Source organism: Mytilus edulis, chromosome 2, assembly GCF_963676685.1.
Source record: "Mytilus edulis chromosome 2, xbMytEdul2.2, whole genome shotgun sequence".
NCBI classification, from domain to species: domain Eukaryota; kingdom Metazoa; phylum Mollusca; class Bivalvia; order Mytilida; family Mytilidae; genus Mytilus; species Mytilus edulis.
Window position 1 is genome coordinate 75,229,473 of NC_092345.1, and position 17,852 is coordinate 75,247,324.

At 31.9% G+C, this 17,852-nt stretch overlaps 1 protein-coding gene across 1 annotated transcript; it reads right to left on the reverse strand.

Moving 5' to 3' along the window:
- Positions 1-2,217: 2,217 nt before the first annotated feature.
- On the reverse strand, positions 2,218-13,558 carry LOC139512939 (3-oxoacyl-[acyl-carrier-protein] reductase FabG-like). The gene is made up of 9 exons (XM_071300924.1): positions 13,424-13,558; positions 11,783-11,922; positions 8,958-9,050; positions 8,466-8,604; positions 8,117-8,157; positions 7,678-7,747; positions 7,173-7,209; positions 3,193-3,256; positions 2,218-2,574 (listed from the first exon to the last, which is right to left on the reverse strand). Exons 1-9 carry the CDS (start codon positions 13,458-13,460, stop codon positions 2,416-2,418), a joined length of 780 nt encoding a protein of 259 aa, XP_071157025.1. The 5' UTR covers positions 13,461-13,558; the 3' UTR covers positions 2,218-2,415.
- Between the last annotated feature and the right edge of the window lie 4,294 nt (positions 13,559-17,852).

Genomic DNA, 17,852 nt, shown 5'->3' on the forward strand with positions numbered 1-17,852 from the left:
AAGAATACAAAAAATGACCATAGAACATTAGTGCAAAGGAGTGGTATATAAATACCGATCTACGCCAAAAGGATATTCCATATAATTACACCTTTTGTAAGAATCCTGGATTTTGATTGGTTGATAGCTAGTGTATTTTTCACCAATTTACTGTTATCAAATGAATATCGTTCATTTTTTAACGCCGTCGGGGTATATGCAAAAAGGATATGCCTTTTTACCCTCTCTGCCGTTGTATTTGCCAAAAATTCGACTGAACGCTTGAAAATTCACGATCATCAATGCATTTTTGAACGTTAACATTCGGTGTAATTAAACATATATAGCATGTTCTTGAGGGGTATTTGCGAAAAAATACCAGTCTTTAGAATTTATTCCCCTCGCCTTACGGCTCGCGAAGTTTAACATTCTCTCGACTGGTATTTTTCGCAAATACCCCTCCTTAATATGATACATCTGTTTAAAATGGACTAAACAGTAAAGGTAAAAAATATACAAAGACAAAAAAAAGAACACTATAGCACGTACTTTAGATGACAAACAACATCAATACCTAGAATCTACACCTTGAAACCATCACATATTCGTTGTGAAGTTGAAACGGAATTTTAACCCACAAGGTCTTGCAATCTTTCGATGGACCTTTTTTTTCAGAAAAAGGAAGACACGTTATTGACATAACCCTGGTTCGTCAACTTTCTGCTCAGACACTACAGCGTGTAGCTACTATTTACGTGGTGGATCCACTGATCTATGTATAACAAATAAATACACAGCTACACCTGTTTTCTGGTGTCAATGGACATACATGTCCGTTAATCGTTGCCAATATTAGATCTAAGTTTATTGATGACGGTGACTTCAGGAAACATTATCAGAATCCACCTGACTGCGATATAAGCTAAACTTGGAGCAAATTGTTTCACAATCAGATTGTGTAAACATTCAATAAAAAGTCGATAGTCTTATGGTTTGTAATTGACTCAAAAATATACAATAAACAAACCCATACACTATGTTGATATAAAAGACCCCGACACGACAAAATATGAAACTGTACCAAATCAAGTCTTTGAAAGTCATAGCAAACTTTTTCAATGAAGACAATAACAATCAAAACCAAGGAGTAAACAAAGACTCACAAAAACAAGTGACATTTACATCAAAAGTTATAATAATAATAAATAAGAAACAACACGAACTCCACTAAAAACCGGGAGTGAGATCAGATCAGCTGAGTTTTCTTTTAAGTGAGTACATATGGAATTTGATACTTTTTTTTGAAGTTGAGTATGTTTGTATTGCCTACTCTTCGCATCGATTGGTAACTATTTAACTTTTAAAAAAAACTTCCATGTGTCAAAAACAGCATAATATTGATCTGAGATAAAAACTGATCTATTAACGTTGAGTATAGTTTACACAATTATACACTAATTTTAGCTATACAATGTAAAAGACAACAAATAAAACCTCATCACACAATACAAATCGTCAAATGGGTCAATGGTGTTTCTAATAGAGGCACTATCTGTCAAATTCATGTTCACCGATAAAAATATATAATATACCGGGCATAGGCTGGATAATATGTAGCTTCGTTTGGTGTGTGTATCTTAGTCTAGACGCAATATAATTAACTGTCGAGTTGACACCCGAAACACCTCGGATAGCAATATAAGCGATATAAACAAAAACATAGATATACATACATATCACACTGGTGTATTTGGATTTTTCTAGGTCTGTTTAATTTCATATCATAGAAGAACAATATATGTTAATCCTTGTTGTGACCTTTAAAGGAATGATTTTTTTGTGGATCGAATCAGTCAATCAAACAATTTACCCTGGCTATACTTTCAATTTTGGTATTCTTTTCATCTAAATAATTGAATAAGCACAATGCATGCGGTATACATCTCTAGCATAGGGGTTAAATTGAAGTTCACATGAATACGAATTCAAAGAGGTCGAATTATTCACTTGCAAGTGAATAATTCATCATCAAGATTTTTAGCTTAATTTGACAAAATTGAACTCTACCGGCTGCTAAAAGTGAATCAGTATTTCACTATATCTATTTCATAAATTGTTGAGCAAAAGAAAATTCATACTAGTGCAGATTTTGTATATATCTCGTAGCTAGTGCCCCTTTAATTTCAAATGAATAGTATTTTTTTTAGTGTTGACTCATTAGATAAGTTACAAGCAATGTTGTGTGTACCCTTTTATTTAAATAATATCGAATGGATATATAATGTATAAATTAATACTATCCTGTTAAAACCATATCATAAAATTTCTACTATTAGAAAACATCTGGGTAAGAAATAGCAATAGAAAATAAAATATCAATAATTTAAGTTATATTTGTGATTTATCTGAAAGATTCTGATAATACATTCAGTGTCTTTATACTGGAGACAAGCAATGTCGTCCTCCATCCACAAACAAAAGTTGTCCAGTAACAAATGAGGAGTCATCACTCAATAAAAATTTAATAGTTTTAGCAACTTCTATTGGCTTAGCTGCACCTCCAAGTGGTTGAAGTTCCGTTTGCCTCTCTAAATACTGCAAAAAATAAAACAAAATCATTTGAAAAATTCTGCGGTTTGATTTAGCTTCCACTTGATTTTGCCTCCAATCATTCTGCTAAGTTAAAAGCATACTAGATAAAAGTATAATAGAATTGCATGTCACGCGCACTGTTTCTATAACAAACAACTTTAGTTTGGTTTTTTTACGAAAAAAAAGAAAGTATATGCATCGAAAGTCTTTTTATTCGTCATAACACCTTATATAAATATCCTCCATTTTGATTGATTGATAGCCAGAGAATATTTCGGGTACTTTTTTAAAGATAAATATTGTTTGCCGAAACGTATATGCATACTTCCCCATCACAGAGACGCTTCCAAAAGGACTCAAACAGAAACGTAGTTTTATAGTCAAATTCATATGAGATCAGCTTAGGCTTAATTAGAGAGTTGGAACCTTAGTTTCTTAAAACTTTATTTATCTACAAGGAATCCTTATAAAAACCAATTTGATAAAGCATGTTAGGATAGCAAATTTCGTCAATCGACAAATAAAATTTTCAACCGTTAACAAACTTTAATAATTATGACCAGAGATACATACAATTAATATCTTTAGACATCTGCATGAGGTGATATTAATACAACTTACTTTTGCATAATTTTCCTCTGACATACCAGCACGCCTCTGAAAATCCGTAATTATAACACCTGGACTGCAAAAACAAATAAAGGAATGTATTCAATAAGTTTTACAGTTAGAATACACATACAGTTGACTGACATGGATTTATATTAAGGCATTCATTGAATGGAAAAAATCCAAATAGATGTAGGAAAAATGTAATATATCAACGGACAATCAAACCCAAAGTCGAAAGGAAACAAACAGCAAGGCCATAAAATAAATACTGAAAAGATAAAAACAAAACATATAGGCGACAATTTTACATATGAAAAGTGTTAAGTCTTTTCGAAGAAATGAGACCTTCTCAGGCTAAATATATGCCCTTCTGTATGACAGTGATTATGTTCATTCAACTCATTGTATAAACATTAACTCACCATAAGTAAGCACAATACATTCATTTACTAAAGTTTTGTGATGTAGGTTATTATACATCATATGAAAGTAAATTGTTATGTTGCTATTAAGAAAAGGGAGGTTCATATAATGATATTATCCATTAGTAAAGAGACCATAATTTGCTGAAATTGGTTCAATAAATACAAAAATACTGCATGATCTATAATACATATTCACATTGTTTTAAAACATATCGTCGACTAATATCTGGAAGGGAGAAAGCCAATGGAACAGATAAGTTATATTTTACTTTAACAGTTCAATGGCTGTAATCAATTATGTGGGTAATCTGGAATAAAACTAATTAATAATTTATAACTTCATATTAGAAAATATCACACTTTAATCAAATTATCTTAACATTTATATTATTTCATATTTGACTGTGTTATCCATGTATTACTTACATCGACGATAACCATATTGAATTGACACAGTGATATTCTTAACTATAAATAATATATCTAAAGTAAGATAATTAGTGTTCTTTAATTAAGTAGTGTCAGATTTAACGAAAAGGTTTATAATAGACAGACAACAGGCGCCAGTTGATGATATAAAAAATAATATCACATACTAATAAGCCCTTTTGGAATGTGAGCTAAAGTGATAGGATAGTGTTATTTTAAAAATATTTTTTTATGTTTAAGTCGTTTATCACAACACTAAAAATGCATATTGAAAAAATCTCAAAATAAAAAAAAAGTTTCATCATAGTAACCATGTAATCCATGTGTAACTAAATATTGGTCTGCATGAAACTGACCATAAACGTACTAATAAGTATATAGGGATTTTACTGTATCAAATCAAGGAACAAATACGTGTTTTTTCAAGGTTCTCATGATCTTTATTGTAGAGTACGTTTTTTAGCTCGTCGAATTTATTTGTGGTTCGACGAAGAATAGTTGTAAACTGATAGTCCGTCGACTTTTATTCCTAGTATTTCACTTGAGAATGATGTTTCATGTACATAAAAAACATACTTTTTTTCTTCTCAAATTCTTTATCTACAGTTAAGGTAATACGAATGGAAACTACAACCACAGACACTATTATTGTGTGCCTTCCCCGGACCAGGAGCCTGTTGTTCAGTGATTATCATTTGTTTTTTTTAATTAATTATTAAAGGTACCAGGCTTATAGTTTGATACGCCAGACGCCCGTTTCGTCTACATAAGACTCACCAGTGACGTTCAGACTTAAAAAGTTAGAAAACCAAACAAGTATAAAATTGAAAAGCATTGCGGACCAAAAATTCCAAATCAAAAGTTGATTTAAATACGGCGAAGGTAAACTAGACCTGAGATAAGACAATTCTAAAGAAAACCCGTTAATTTATAAAAATGACCATGCCAATAAACTTAACAGATACCAGGATTCAAGTTAAGTATTTGCGCCAGACACGCGTAATTAATGTTCATATCGACACCGAAGTCCTTACACCTGGGCTGGTGTTTCAGATTTGTTTTTCGTTCATTATTCTGTACACAATTAGGCCGTTAGTTTTCTCGTTTGAAATGTTTTACATTTGTCATTTCGGGGCCTTTCATAGCTGCCCATGAGGCATGACCTTTGCTCATTGTTAAAGTCCGTACGATGACTTGTAGTTGTTAATGTCTGTGTCATTAGGTCTCTTGTGGTAAGTTGTCTCATTGGCAATCATGCCAAATCTTCTTATCTTTACATTAAGTTAATTTTTAAACCACTTTTTAACTAAGTACTATTTTACTGATATATATATAAAATCAAAACATCGTAAAAAGTAAAATCACAAAAATACTGCACTCCGATGAAAATTCAATCGGGAAGTCCATAATCACATGGCAAAATCAAATGACAAAACACATCAAACGAATGGACAACAACTATCATATTCCTGCCTTGGTACAAGCATTTTCAAAAATTGAATATGGTGGATTGAACCTGGTTTTATAGCGCTAAACCTCTCACGTTTACGACAGTTTCATCAAATTCCGTTATATTTACAACGATGCGTGAACAAAACAGACATAATAAATAAAATAGTAAACTATTTTCTCTGGTAACACACATATCGATCGATTACAACATCACGGAATGTTTAGTTGTAATGAATAACACGGCGGTTGCCACTGATGGAACATGAACTTCTTACTATTCTACAGCACTTCAATTCCATTTTTTAGGTGCGTGTTTCTAAATACTTCTAAAAGTGTTTTTTTTCTAGTTTAGGGTTTTGTGGAATGCTATTTGACTTTTCTTCGTTTTCAGTTGACTAAAATGTTCTCTTTGTCTTGTTGAACTTTTGATTTATGATTGTCCAATTGGTATCTTCTCATTCAAGACATTATTTCATTTTCAATGGAGTAATACTTAAGTAAATACAAAATATGTTTTTGGTTTGCACAATCTTAATGAAATCATCCATCGACTCAACAAAGATAATTGCCACATTAATTCATGCATAAAAACATTGATGCGAAATATAATGCATATAAATTAATTTTGTCATTATCAAAATTCCCATATACCGATTAGTAGATTCATTTTTAATTCGAAATTGTGCATGAGTTCAGTGAACTTAACGCAATCAGTACACATTCCTTTTTGGATTGGTAAAACAGGGAGTATCAAAATTCGAAATTAATTCCATTTATAGTCACAAGTTTTCTTGAAATAAGTTAAAACATGCGAATGAGAGGCGAAAGATACCAAAGGGACATTCAAACTTATATGTCGAAAATAAACTGACAATACTATGGCATAGAACGAAACACAAAGAAAATACAAACAACAGTACGCAGTAAACACCATAGTAAACGAAACACTTAGCAACATGAACCCCAGCCAAAACCTGGAGTCGAGCTCAGTGGCTTCTGAAGAGTAAGAAGATCCTGCTCAACATGTGGTACCTGTCGTGTTGCCCATGTAAGAAAAAATGCGATGATAAGTCGAATTCGGTAAGTTACATTCGACAAAAAATAAAGATAGGATTGTGATTACAACAATTGGAACCTATTCGTCGTCATTTGTAAAACGGGTTATCAATAACGACCAACCAACTCGTTATGGCCTTCGTTGTCAATTTCTAGATATAAGTTAAGTTATGAGGAATACTTAACTTTCTGTGTCTGTTGTATACTTTGTTTTAAGTTCAATTGGATAGATGTGTTCCAAACAGTCACAAACTTTGAATTATTTAGTGAGGAGATGTGATCTATATAGTTGAAGTTAAAGGATAATGGCTAGCTTCTTTTCATTATTCTTCAGATGCTCCTGTATGAAGTCAGCCTTATATGAACAAGGAAACAAAACCTGTACCACAGGTTCCCATGGAAATGCCTATAGTTTATAGAAAAACACGTTCCCAACCAACGTAACACATATGTTAATCAAGAAATCAAGCGTTTTGATAGTGTCCATTTTAGATTTTTTTAGGGTAAGTTAGATTCAACTCTCCGTAAGTATATATACTTTAAACATAACGGAATGAAATGTGAAGATCGGATGTCCCTTAAATGAGAACACATTATTTTACATATGGTATAAGTTGATGTACTTACTTTACTGAATTAACTCTAACTTTGTGAGGTGCAAGATCTAAAAAAAAAAAAAAAATATATCAATTTTTCGATATTAAGATGTTTGATTTACAATAAGGATCATAGCTATTTACAGAAATATTAAAAGATTATAATCCAACCGTAACGTGCATTCAGTGGATAGAAGTTTTATACTTGCTAAGATAGAACGATTGTGTAGGAAAATATTACAGAATGAACCAAAACCAACATATGATATTCAATTTATCCTCACGAAATGTGTTTTCTAATAAACATAAAGGCTTTTTATGAAATTAAAGTCGGAAATGTAAGGAACTATGTCTTTTTCTACGCATTCACCATTTGTTTTGATCCGACGATATCAACGTCTTGACAACACCTTAAGGAAATTTCAGAGGAAATAAACAACCGTGTCTATTTCACATGTATAATTATCGTTTTTTATTTCACTGGGAAATCTATGTAATTCATTGCACCCAATGTAATAATATCAGTTACTACAAACCTAATGCTAGACACTTGGTAAACATGTCAAGCGCTGCTTTGGACATACAGTAAGCTGGACAAACACCAATCTACAATAAGTAAAACAAAATGATTGCAGGTAGCGCTAAATCATAATCCTTGCTTTTAATTCCTTATTACATAATAAGATGTGGATTGATATATGTATGCTTTTCTTATTAATCATAAAGTGAGACAAGAAGAAGGCAAAATCATACAACTAGCAAACCGATAGAAGATAACTTTATAAAGATATCAAAGTAATACTGAGGCAAAGACAAATAAACACAATTGTAAAACATAAAAAGAAAGCTTACAATTTGTAAATAGTAATTGTTATTCTAAAAAATACCATAAGTATTTAACTTTGTAGTTCCCGTTTTGCGAAGTGTGTAACTCATTTTTAAAGTATGCATTATATATTAAGCTCTCAAACTCACCGGTCTTTGTCCAGATATGCTAGACACATTAACTATACTACCTGTTAAATGAGAAAGTCAAAACTGAAATAACATTTGAATAAGTAAGATAATAATGCCTCTTTCGTATCTGCGTACTTTTTCAAAATGAATGTTTTAAATGGAATTATAATTTTCGCTTTGGCCAGACCAAATTTATAAAGTGTTATTATTATTTCAACCGTTATTTCGTTACAAAATTCGACAATTAATCATCTCTCTCCTTCAAAGCATATTTTAGGAAAAAGAGTTAACACGTCTCATTCATTCGTTTATTTCGACAAAACATGCATTTTGAACCAACCGTATTGATTAGGTAAAATAATCTTACCTTGTGTCTTAATAAGATGAGGTGCACATTTTTGTGACAGGTTAAATGGTGCTTTAACATTTATATCTAGAATACTTTCTAATATTTCTGGCGTTGTTTCCATCATATTTTTATAATTTCCACTACCAGCATTGTTCACCTACATACCAAAAATGAAGATACCTTTATGACGATCTAAAAAGATTCGTTACCACTTTTGTGACTTAATGTGATATCAACGCATATTTCACTAGGGTAATGATAACTTAAATTGAAAAATTGTTGTAAGACGTACGGTGACCTATAACTGGTTGAATTAACTTTTTTTGCACCCTGTTTGATAAGTGTATTATTGTCAATCATACCACATTTCCTTTATTTATATAGTTAAGAGCTATTATGAAATTGAACTCATCACTTTGAATTTGAGTTTGTCATTAAATGCGTTCTAACAATTATACAAATAAATTAAATCAACAGCTCAGATATGTCAAATATCCACATAATTCGTACCAACGCATCAATCTGTCCAAAAGTAGATAGGGTTAATTGTATCAGCTTATCTAAATCGTCTGGCTTAACGACATCACATTTTACAACTAGAACCTAAAAATGATACAAAGAAAGAAAAGTGTTAGTTAGATATGTGCATGTATGATCTCGATATGTTTGAGTCTAATACTTTATTATGTGTGGGTTTTGAAACTTCCTGATGAAGGTAAACCCATAAAAGGTCTTCTAATGCTCGAAATTGACAAAGTGTTATTTTCATTTACTACCACTTGGTCGATACCATTGCTTGGAGACTTTTAATCCCCGAGATTATCAGTAAATCAGTAGTCAGTGCTTCAATAGTGACATACATTTTCAATCACACTATTCGTTGATGATTTAAGAAAGTATTAAAAAAAAGTTTCAACTCCCCTCAGAAAAAGTTGACAAAAGATGAATTTGACTATATCTTAAATTCTCATGCTTTGGTCCTATTCAACTTTGGCATTTAAATGCGTCGGTTTGTACGTTCCTGATGGAGGAAAAATCCAGATAACGTCGAACACACGAAATAAATAAAGGGTTGTTTGCATTAAATGTCAAATTTAAAAATCTTGCTCATTTAAATTTTTGCCATTTTGTTGTATTTAAACAACAAATGTAATGTGTTTCAGGGTAAAAAACACATAGTATTCTTGCTATAAATGCTCTATTGCATACATGTGGTTTAAAAGAAGCCAATTTATGTAGTTTATGTAAGGAAACTAAAAAAAATGCTATTCATCTTTTTCTGGGAATGTAATCTTATTTATGGAAAGATACTAATATTTATTCAACATAAATGTAATTTAGTTTGAACATATTTATTTGGGATTGGGAAACAAGATATTACAACTTCTATAAATCCCTTTCTACTTTGCAGATGCGAGTGCCCCGATGTAGCGGCATTAGTCTGTTTTTTTTCAAAATCTACAAGGGTGTCTTTTACGTGCAAGAAATTTTCTCTCTCTTAACATGGGTCAGACATTGATCGTCCCCAGTCGACGAGCTATCATCGTTTCTCGAGACCATACTCGCAAATAGTGTCAAGGGAGAGACGAAAATTCAGTCCCTGAAATTTTCTCTGCCGAACGGTGATCTTAATATAATATAGAATGCAATAACATAACTATCATTCTTTGGTCAAAGTCATGGGATGTTCCCTTTGAAATTTAGTTGATTCGAGCGTCACTGATGGGTCTTTTGTAGACGAAACGTGCGTCTGGCGCTAATACAAAATTGCAATCCTAGTATCTTTGATGAGTTTATCCTTACATTCATTCACTGTTCTATTATCTATTTTGTTCACATATAATCGTCAATGTAATGGAGTTCTGTGCGACTGTCATACAATTGAAAGGTTTAGCTAAACAGCTTTAAGTCGCCATTTTGTACATAAGGAAATGCCCGTACCGAGTCAGGAATATGACAGTATGTTTTCCATTCGATTTATGTGTTGGAGGTTTTGATTTTTGAATTTGATATTTTCCTTGGATTTTGGTAGTTTTTGTTATTTTACTTTTTCTAGTTAAGTATCGCATTTATACATGTCGTTCATTGTCCGCTCTTATTGGTGCGATTGAAATACTTAAATATATACCAACCAACCAGAAAGAGGGTTGCCTTTTTAAACAGATCACCAAAATCAAGAAAAAAGTAAATGGAAAGTGTTTAAAACATAGTTGATATATGAACGGATATCTCCCCCTTTGTAATCTCGTAGACATTATTATGATCTATGTACAATTGATAAAATATTGATGAATATTGGACAATAGTGAGTGTGCATCATTACATAACTGTCGATGATTTACATTGATAGTGTTTTATACATATGTGTATAGTTGTTGTATTTTGTATTGGAATTGTTTCCCCTTGGCTATGGTTGTTTTAAACTTTGTAAATCTATCCAGCATGTCCTGTTTTACCCTTACATGATAATGTTGTGTTATTGAAGAAACACACGATAAAGGAAGATGATCAGCTTAATAATTAACTTTTCCTTAGTATGCATGTAATTTATACCGGATGAAAAAATAAGACGGGTATAATCAAGGTGATTACTATCTTATATCTATAAAAGAAAAAGCATGTTTAACATATCTCTGTCCTGTGTGTTCTTGTGTGTATTTGTATTATATTCCATTCACTTGATGTGGTCCTTTGAGCGGTATTTTTTAACATTGTTATATAAGCAGAAGGTTCAGCTAGCCATAAAACCAGGTTCAACGCACCATTTTGTCTTAAAAGGTCCTGTACCAAGTCAGGAATATGGCATTTGTTATCAAATAGTCCGTTTCTATGCATGTTGGCGTTTGTTTTAGTGGCAGTTCAGTGTTTCTGTTGTTACGGATTTTTAATCGTAAATAAATTTTTGATTATTGAACAGCGAAATTCTACTGTTGATTTTATTCATGAGGATTATATGGCAATACTAAAAATATCGCTAGAATTACGGACAACTATACTTGACAGGATAACAGTATAAACAACACAAGAACACTCAGCACAGAGAAATACAAGAATAAATAATATAATTGTACAATACAACATGTAAATCCCAGAATACGGACACCTCCCCTGAATTTACAACAGCAAACGAGGACACCACAAACGAAAATAAACTGTGCATTACACGAATGATTCAATGTCATATAACAGGTATAACCTTTTTAAAGCATTAAACATTCCTTTCCCTTCAAAGAGTGTAATGTGGCGTCTGGCGTACTAAATTATAATCCTGGTAACTATCTTGTCATTGTAGTAATTCGTTTACTTACTATTCACAATAGAGGGTGTGACAATACCTTTTCAGCAGATAATCCTTTGGTCTGACATTCCTTTGAAACAGCATTCAACCTTTCCTCATTTCTTGCCGCTAAAACTAATTTTACATCGAGTATTGCCAACAATAATGCTGTTGCCTCACCAATTCCAGAACTAGCCCCTGAATACGAATTAGATTTAAATAGTTATTAATGTTCAAAATGAAAAGAAAGTAAAAAAACGACCAATGTAATCTAAAAAAAAAGGCCAATGTAATCAAATGATTTTCAAAACTTTGATCTGTTTTGAATATATATAAACAAAGAGAACTCCAACGACAGCCTTATCTTGCTATGTATACTATACGTCACCCGTCATCAGACATAGACAATACTGCTAGGACGGAGAATAATAACAATATCACTGGTATATAAGATGATTATTTTATGTTTCAAAACGGTTATGTATGATTTTTTTTCTGTATGAATATGAAATAATGTCGTATAACAGTACCCATTGGAATGACGGCTGCTAGTTGGAACATCAATCACCTAAACACAACAAATATATAGTCGATCAAAAGTCATCTTTCAAAAGCAATAACTCCTATGAAGGATCACTAGATACATTCTGTCAATTCAATTATTTGTAGGGCTTCCCTTGATGAGCATTTTTGTCAAACAAGACGAAGGTAACAACTATTATAATGGTTTAATTTCGGTTATATTGAATTATTTGTAGGTCTTAATTGGGTAAGCAGTATTGCCATTCAAAGTTACTGTCTATCTATCATATAAATTGAAGATATGGTGTGATTGTCAATGTGACAACTCTTCACAAGAGACCAAATGACACAGAAATTAACAACTACGGGTCACCGATTAGCAAAGTCCTTATCGCATAGCTAGCTATAAAAGGCCCCGAATAACAAATGCAAATGAGAAAACTTACGGCTTAATTTATGTAAAAAATGAACGGAAAAAAATATTATGTAAAAGAGGGACGAAAGATGTCAGAGGGACAGTCAAACTCATAAATCGAAAATAAACTGACAAAGCCATGGCTAAAATGAAAAAGACAAACAGACAAACAATAGTACACATGATACAACATAAAAAAAAACTTAAGAATAAGTAACACGAATCCACTAAAAACTAGGGGTTATCTTATGTGCTCCGGAAGGGTTAGCAGATCCTGCTCCACATGTGAAAGCAACAAATGAAAAACACTGAATAACAGGCTCCTGCATGAAAGAGAAAAAATGATAGAAAATAGTCTGTCAAAGGCAATAGCTCTAATAAGGGATCAATTTGGAGATATAAGTAAAAAAAACTGGATGTTACCCTTTTTTTTCTATATTTAGCTTTGCGGAAATCTTGATAAATTACAAAGCGAAACTTCATACATGATAGCATAAAGATCATTCGCCACAAATATGTTTAAAATTAGTTCTTACGTATCAGATGAGAAGATCTTTTAAAAAGTTTATGACAACGAATAAGTTTGCGATTCATATCGTTTTAACCGGAAATACACACTTTATTATTATCACAGCTCACCTTTACAGTATAATTAATTTAGAGAGCTATGATACTTATAATTTATCGAGGTATCTGTCTTATCTATGACATAAGAGTGATTGTCAACACAGCAGTTTTTATATGCAATACATGATGTCTTACCTGTAATAATTACAACTTTATCCTTCAATGAAGTCATTGTGTCTCGACATAAACAAACACTGTATTGAACATGTCAATCGAGATCTCGCTTCGTTTAAACCCACTTGGGATATATTATCTGTTTATGTTATCTGTTTATCTGTTTGTGTATTGTAACCCTGTCGTGTAATGTTGTCATTTTAATGTTATAATTAACACTGCCATTAAAGCGGGAGGTTTGGCATGCCACAAAACCAGCTTCAACCCACCATTTTTTCATAAAATGCCCTGTACCAAGTCAGGAAAATGGCCATTATTACATTATAGTTCGTTTCTGTGTGTGTTACATTTCGGTGTTGTGTTTCTGTTGTGTCGTAGTTCTCTTATATTTGATACGTTTCCCTCAGTTTTAGTTTGTAACCCGGATTTGTTTTTTATCTATCGATTTATGAATTTTGAACAGCGGTATACTACTGTTGCCTTTATTAGGCATAGGCTGAATTGTATATCTATATAATAATACAAACTGAGACATTTAGAACATCTGTTTACTATTATTCATATACAATGGTTAACATTTTGTGTCGTGAATTTGTTTTCGAAAAAATAAAACTCATCACTATCTTGGTTTATGAACCCTACAGAGAGAGTCGGAGTAACGACGCTGTACTGTAGTATTTTGGCAATTTTCACATAAAATATAAATTATTTGTGACAAGGACTCAATATTGAATACTTGTAACCAGTAATGTACCTAAAAAGTAAGATAGCAAAAATACCAAACTTTAGAGGAAATTTCCAAACGGAAAGTCCCTTTAACAATTAATGAATTTTAAAAAGGCAAAATCAAAAGCTAAAACACATCCAAAGAATGCGAAACAACTGTTATATTTTTATATTGTAAAGACATTGCCTTATGTGAAGAATGCGCAATTTAATCTGGTTTCATACCTATCTAAACCTTTTATGTGTACGACAGTCGCATAACATTTGCCAAAACGTCGTCTTAAAATAATCTATCATACAACATTTCTCATCGACTATTTAATAAGGCTTATTTGTATCTTTAATATCAAGTTCACTGGGATATATTAAAGATGCATGCCCAAACAAATTGGAAAAAGATCGTTAATAAGAGAAGATGATTCAAATTTTTCAAAAGGTTCATGAAAAATATGAAATAGAATCAAACTATAGAATCGCAGCTTCTCCAATTTACGTTATTTTTCCAATTTGTTAGTTTGGGCATACATCTATCATACCTCTGTGAACTTTATATTAAGGATACAACCCTAAACTATGCCTGTTGCATATGTCTTGATCTTTTATTCGATATTGATACAACTGGATGACTTCAGTTTAAAGGAACAGTAGTTATCGATGTTCACAGAAGAACATACAAATTAAAGTAAACTAAAGGATCAAATATACACACAAAAATGTCAAAATCAGGAATAAACACAAACCTCAAACTAGAATCTACGACAAATATGATGATATTTACTTTCCAATTGTAATCATCCCTTTTATTATTAGTAACATATACCATATGTAGGAAAGATCAAGTATGAAAATTTGATAAAAGTATTTCAAACTGTAAGAAGCTATATGGCACAAAAAGGACACGACCATACTAGCAAAATTAATCTGAAAAAAAATTGTCGAAAGGATTTGTAACATTAGTTTTTTATTTATTTCTAAATTAATCAACAGAAAATTAAAAAAAAGTAGAATATAGTTAATGTAAGTAAATAAGCTATGACAACTAAGTTGGTGATACCCATAGGGACTACAAGTTGTTTGTCAGCAGTGGTATCGTCCTAGTCTTTGAAAATAATCAAAGTACTCGTAAGAACCGCTGTGTAAATATCAATCGGAAGTCAAACTAAATATTGCATTGTATAAAGCATTTATTTTTTAATCAACTATTCCGTACAAAGGAAGATAATTTCAACAATTAAAGATGACTTAAACATACTTTTAGAAACAGATATTAGATTCCAGCATCTTGCATAAATTATGTAATTTTCTTGACAAGTATAACATAGATTTTTACTTGAATATCTGAGCATTTATTTCATATACAAATTTCTATAAATGTTCATGGATCTTATGTATCAATGCACCATAAATTATTATGTTGTGTATCTCAAAGGTAGTAATCAACCTTGGAAGATTTAGATATCAAGTCAGGATTTCATTTCATGCAATGGAATCTTTACCCAAAATAATGCTTCATAAATTTTATGCATCTATAGCGCTGTTCTGGATTTACATTCACTTAAACCAAAAGGTCAAGAATGTTTAATTACTTGAATATGTGAAGAGCTAAAATTGCATAAAACCAAAGGTACACAAAACGATTGATAAAACCAATCTAAGGTCAATTTTGTCTGAGGAAATTGGAAACTTTGTAACTCTATCTTGATTTATCAATTGAGAATTTCCGAAAGATAAATTTTGAAAATTTCTTTATGAACATTTGAAAAACCTTAAAGGTTTTTGATTGAAAAATATAACAAGGGGTAACCGCAAATAAGTGAAAAGACTTCATGGAGAATGTTTCTGAAAGTTTAATAAATTTACCAATTCAAAATCTGTCAAAAGTATCTTATGGCAGACCAGTTACTGTAACGTCTAGAAAATAAGGTTTCATCTACATCAGCCAAAGTAGGCCCTAGATGGATTTGGCTTTTTTAAGGTCCATTTTGGTTTATAACTCTTCAACATTTTTGTCATTATACATCATTGGCTTTCAAATATTCGGCATATGATGATCCTGATGAAGGTAAATCCAGGATTCTAATGCAATTCGAATCTAAAATATGTTTTCATTGGCTAAAAGTTGCCGTCAAATCCACAGATGACCAGGCGTAACTAAGGAAGACCCGCCATTTTGAATTGATTGAATCAACAAATGTTCGATTACTACTATATAATCGAAAATAAAACAACACCTACCTCAAATTTGCTGTTTTAATGTTATTTCATTCGAATTTGAAGCGTGCAGGTAACGTAATAACCTCCAGTTTGTAAGTTTTCATTTGTATGACGTCACGTTTAATCATGACATCTTTGTGCCAAAATCATTCATGAAGTTTCGCGGATTTTTTTCTATTTGTCAAATTTAGACATTTTTTCAAGTTTTATCGTTTTTTGTCTTTTTCTAATGCATTAGAATCGGAATAACAGTACTGTAGTTGAAGAGTTGCTACCGTCAATTTTAATTTGACAGTCGCAAATCTCCGTTTTATTGTCTCCACTACGCGTCGCCAGTAAAACTGCATTTGCGACCGTCAAATCTACAATTGACGGTGGCAACTCTTCAACTACAGTACTGTTATTCCTTAAAAGATCTTCGAACGTATGAAATTTATATGGTGTTGTTTACATTTTTACAGCACTGATCCGATACCTCTGCTGGTGGACTATCAGTCTCCGATGGTATAGTCCACTCTGTAGTCAGTTTTGGGATACTGACATGATTTAAAACAAACTATCTAAAATTGCCGTTTATAAATTTTGAAATTATATACAAAAACTAAGGTTTCATCTCCCTCAGCCAAACTTGACTTTAAAAATATTTTTCTATTTTTAGGTCCTTTTTAGTTTATAGCTCTTCCTTATAAATCATTGGCTTTCGAGGATACGGTTTGGGGCGTTTATGATCGATATCTCTGCTAGTGAACTACCAGTCCTTAACGGTATCACCATCTCAGTCGTCAGTTCTTTGATACTGACATGATTTATAAAAAAAACTTTCTTAAATTGCCGTTTATAATTTTGTAAATTAAACAAAAACTTAAGTTTCAACTCCCTCGGGCAAAGTTAGCCTAAGATGGATTTTGCAACTTTTTTATGTCTTTTTGATTATAGCTCTTCAGAGTTCTTTGTCCTTATAAAAATCCTTGGCTTCCAAATGCGGCTTTAAGCATTCATGATGGAGGTAATCCAGAAAAGCGCTTCATAAGCATAAAATTTATAATGTGTTGTTTAATTTGTTATAGCACTGAGTCGATACCTCTGCTGGTGGACTACCAGTCGCTGGTGTCATCAGCTCAGTAGTCAGTACGTTGGCACTGACATGATTAATAACAACCTTTCGAAAATTGCCGTTAATAAACTTTGGAAATTAAAAGAAACCTTAGGTTTCAACTCCCTCAGGGAAATTTGGATTTGTAACTTTTTATTTTCATTTTAAGATTTATATATTCTTTAACGTTGTCTGTCCTTATAAATCCTTGGATTGCCACTATTCGGCATTGAGGTTACAAGATAGAGGTAAATCTAGAAAAGCGCTTCATATGCCCGAAATTCATAACGTTTTGTTTTCAGTTTGTATAGCACCGAGATGATACCTCTGCTGATAGACTATTAGTTCCCAATGGTATCAACAGCTCAGTAGTCATGTCTTCGAAACTTACCTAATTTATAATAAACTATCTAAAAT

Bases quoted from the DNA above. Each gene is read 5' to 3' on its own strand.
- LOC139512939 (XM_071300924.1), bottom strand. From the start codon at position 13,460: ATGACTTCATTGAAGGATAAAGTTGTAATTATTACAG. The intron at 7,210-7,677 runs GTTTGTAGTAAC...TTTTTTTTTTAG, and splicing joins TACCAAGTGTCTAGCATTAG to ATCTTGCACCTCACAAAGTT. The intron at 2,575-3,192 runs GTAAGTTGTATT...TATTTTTTGCAG, and splicing joins CAGAGGAAAATTATGCAAAA to TATTTAGAGAGGCAAACGGA.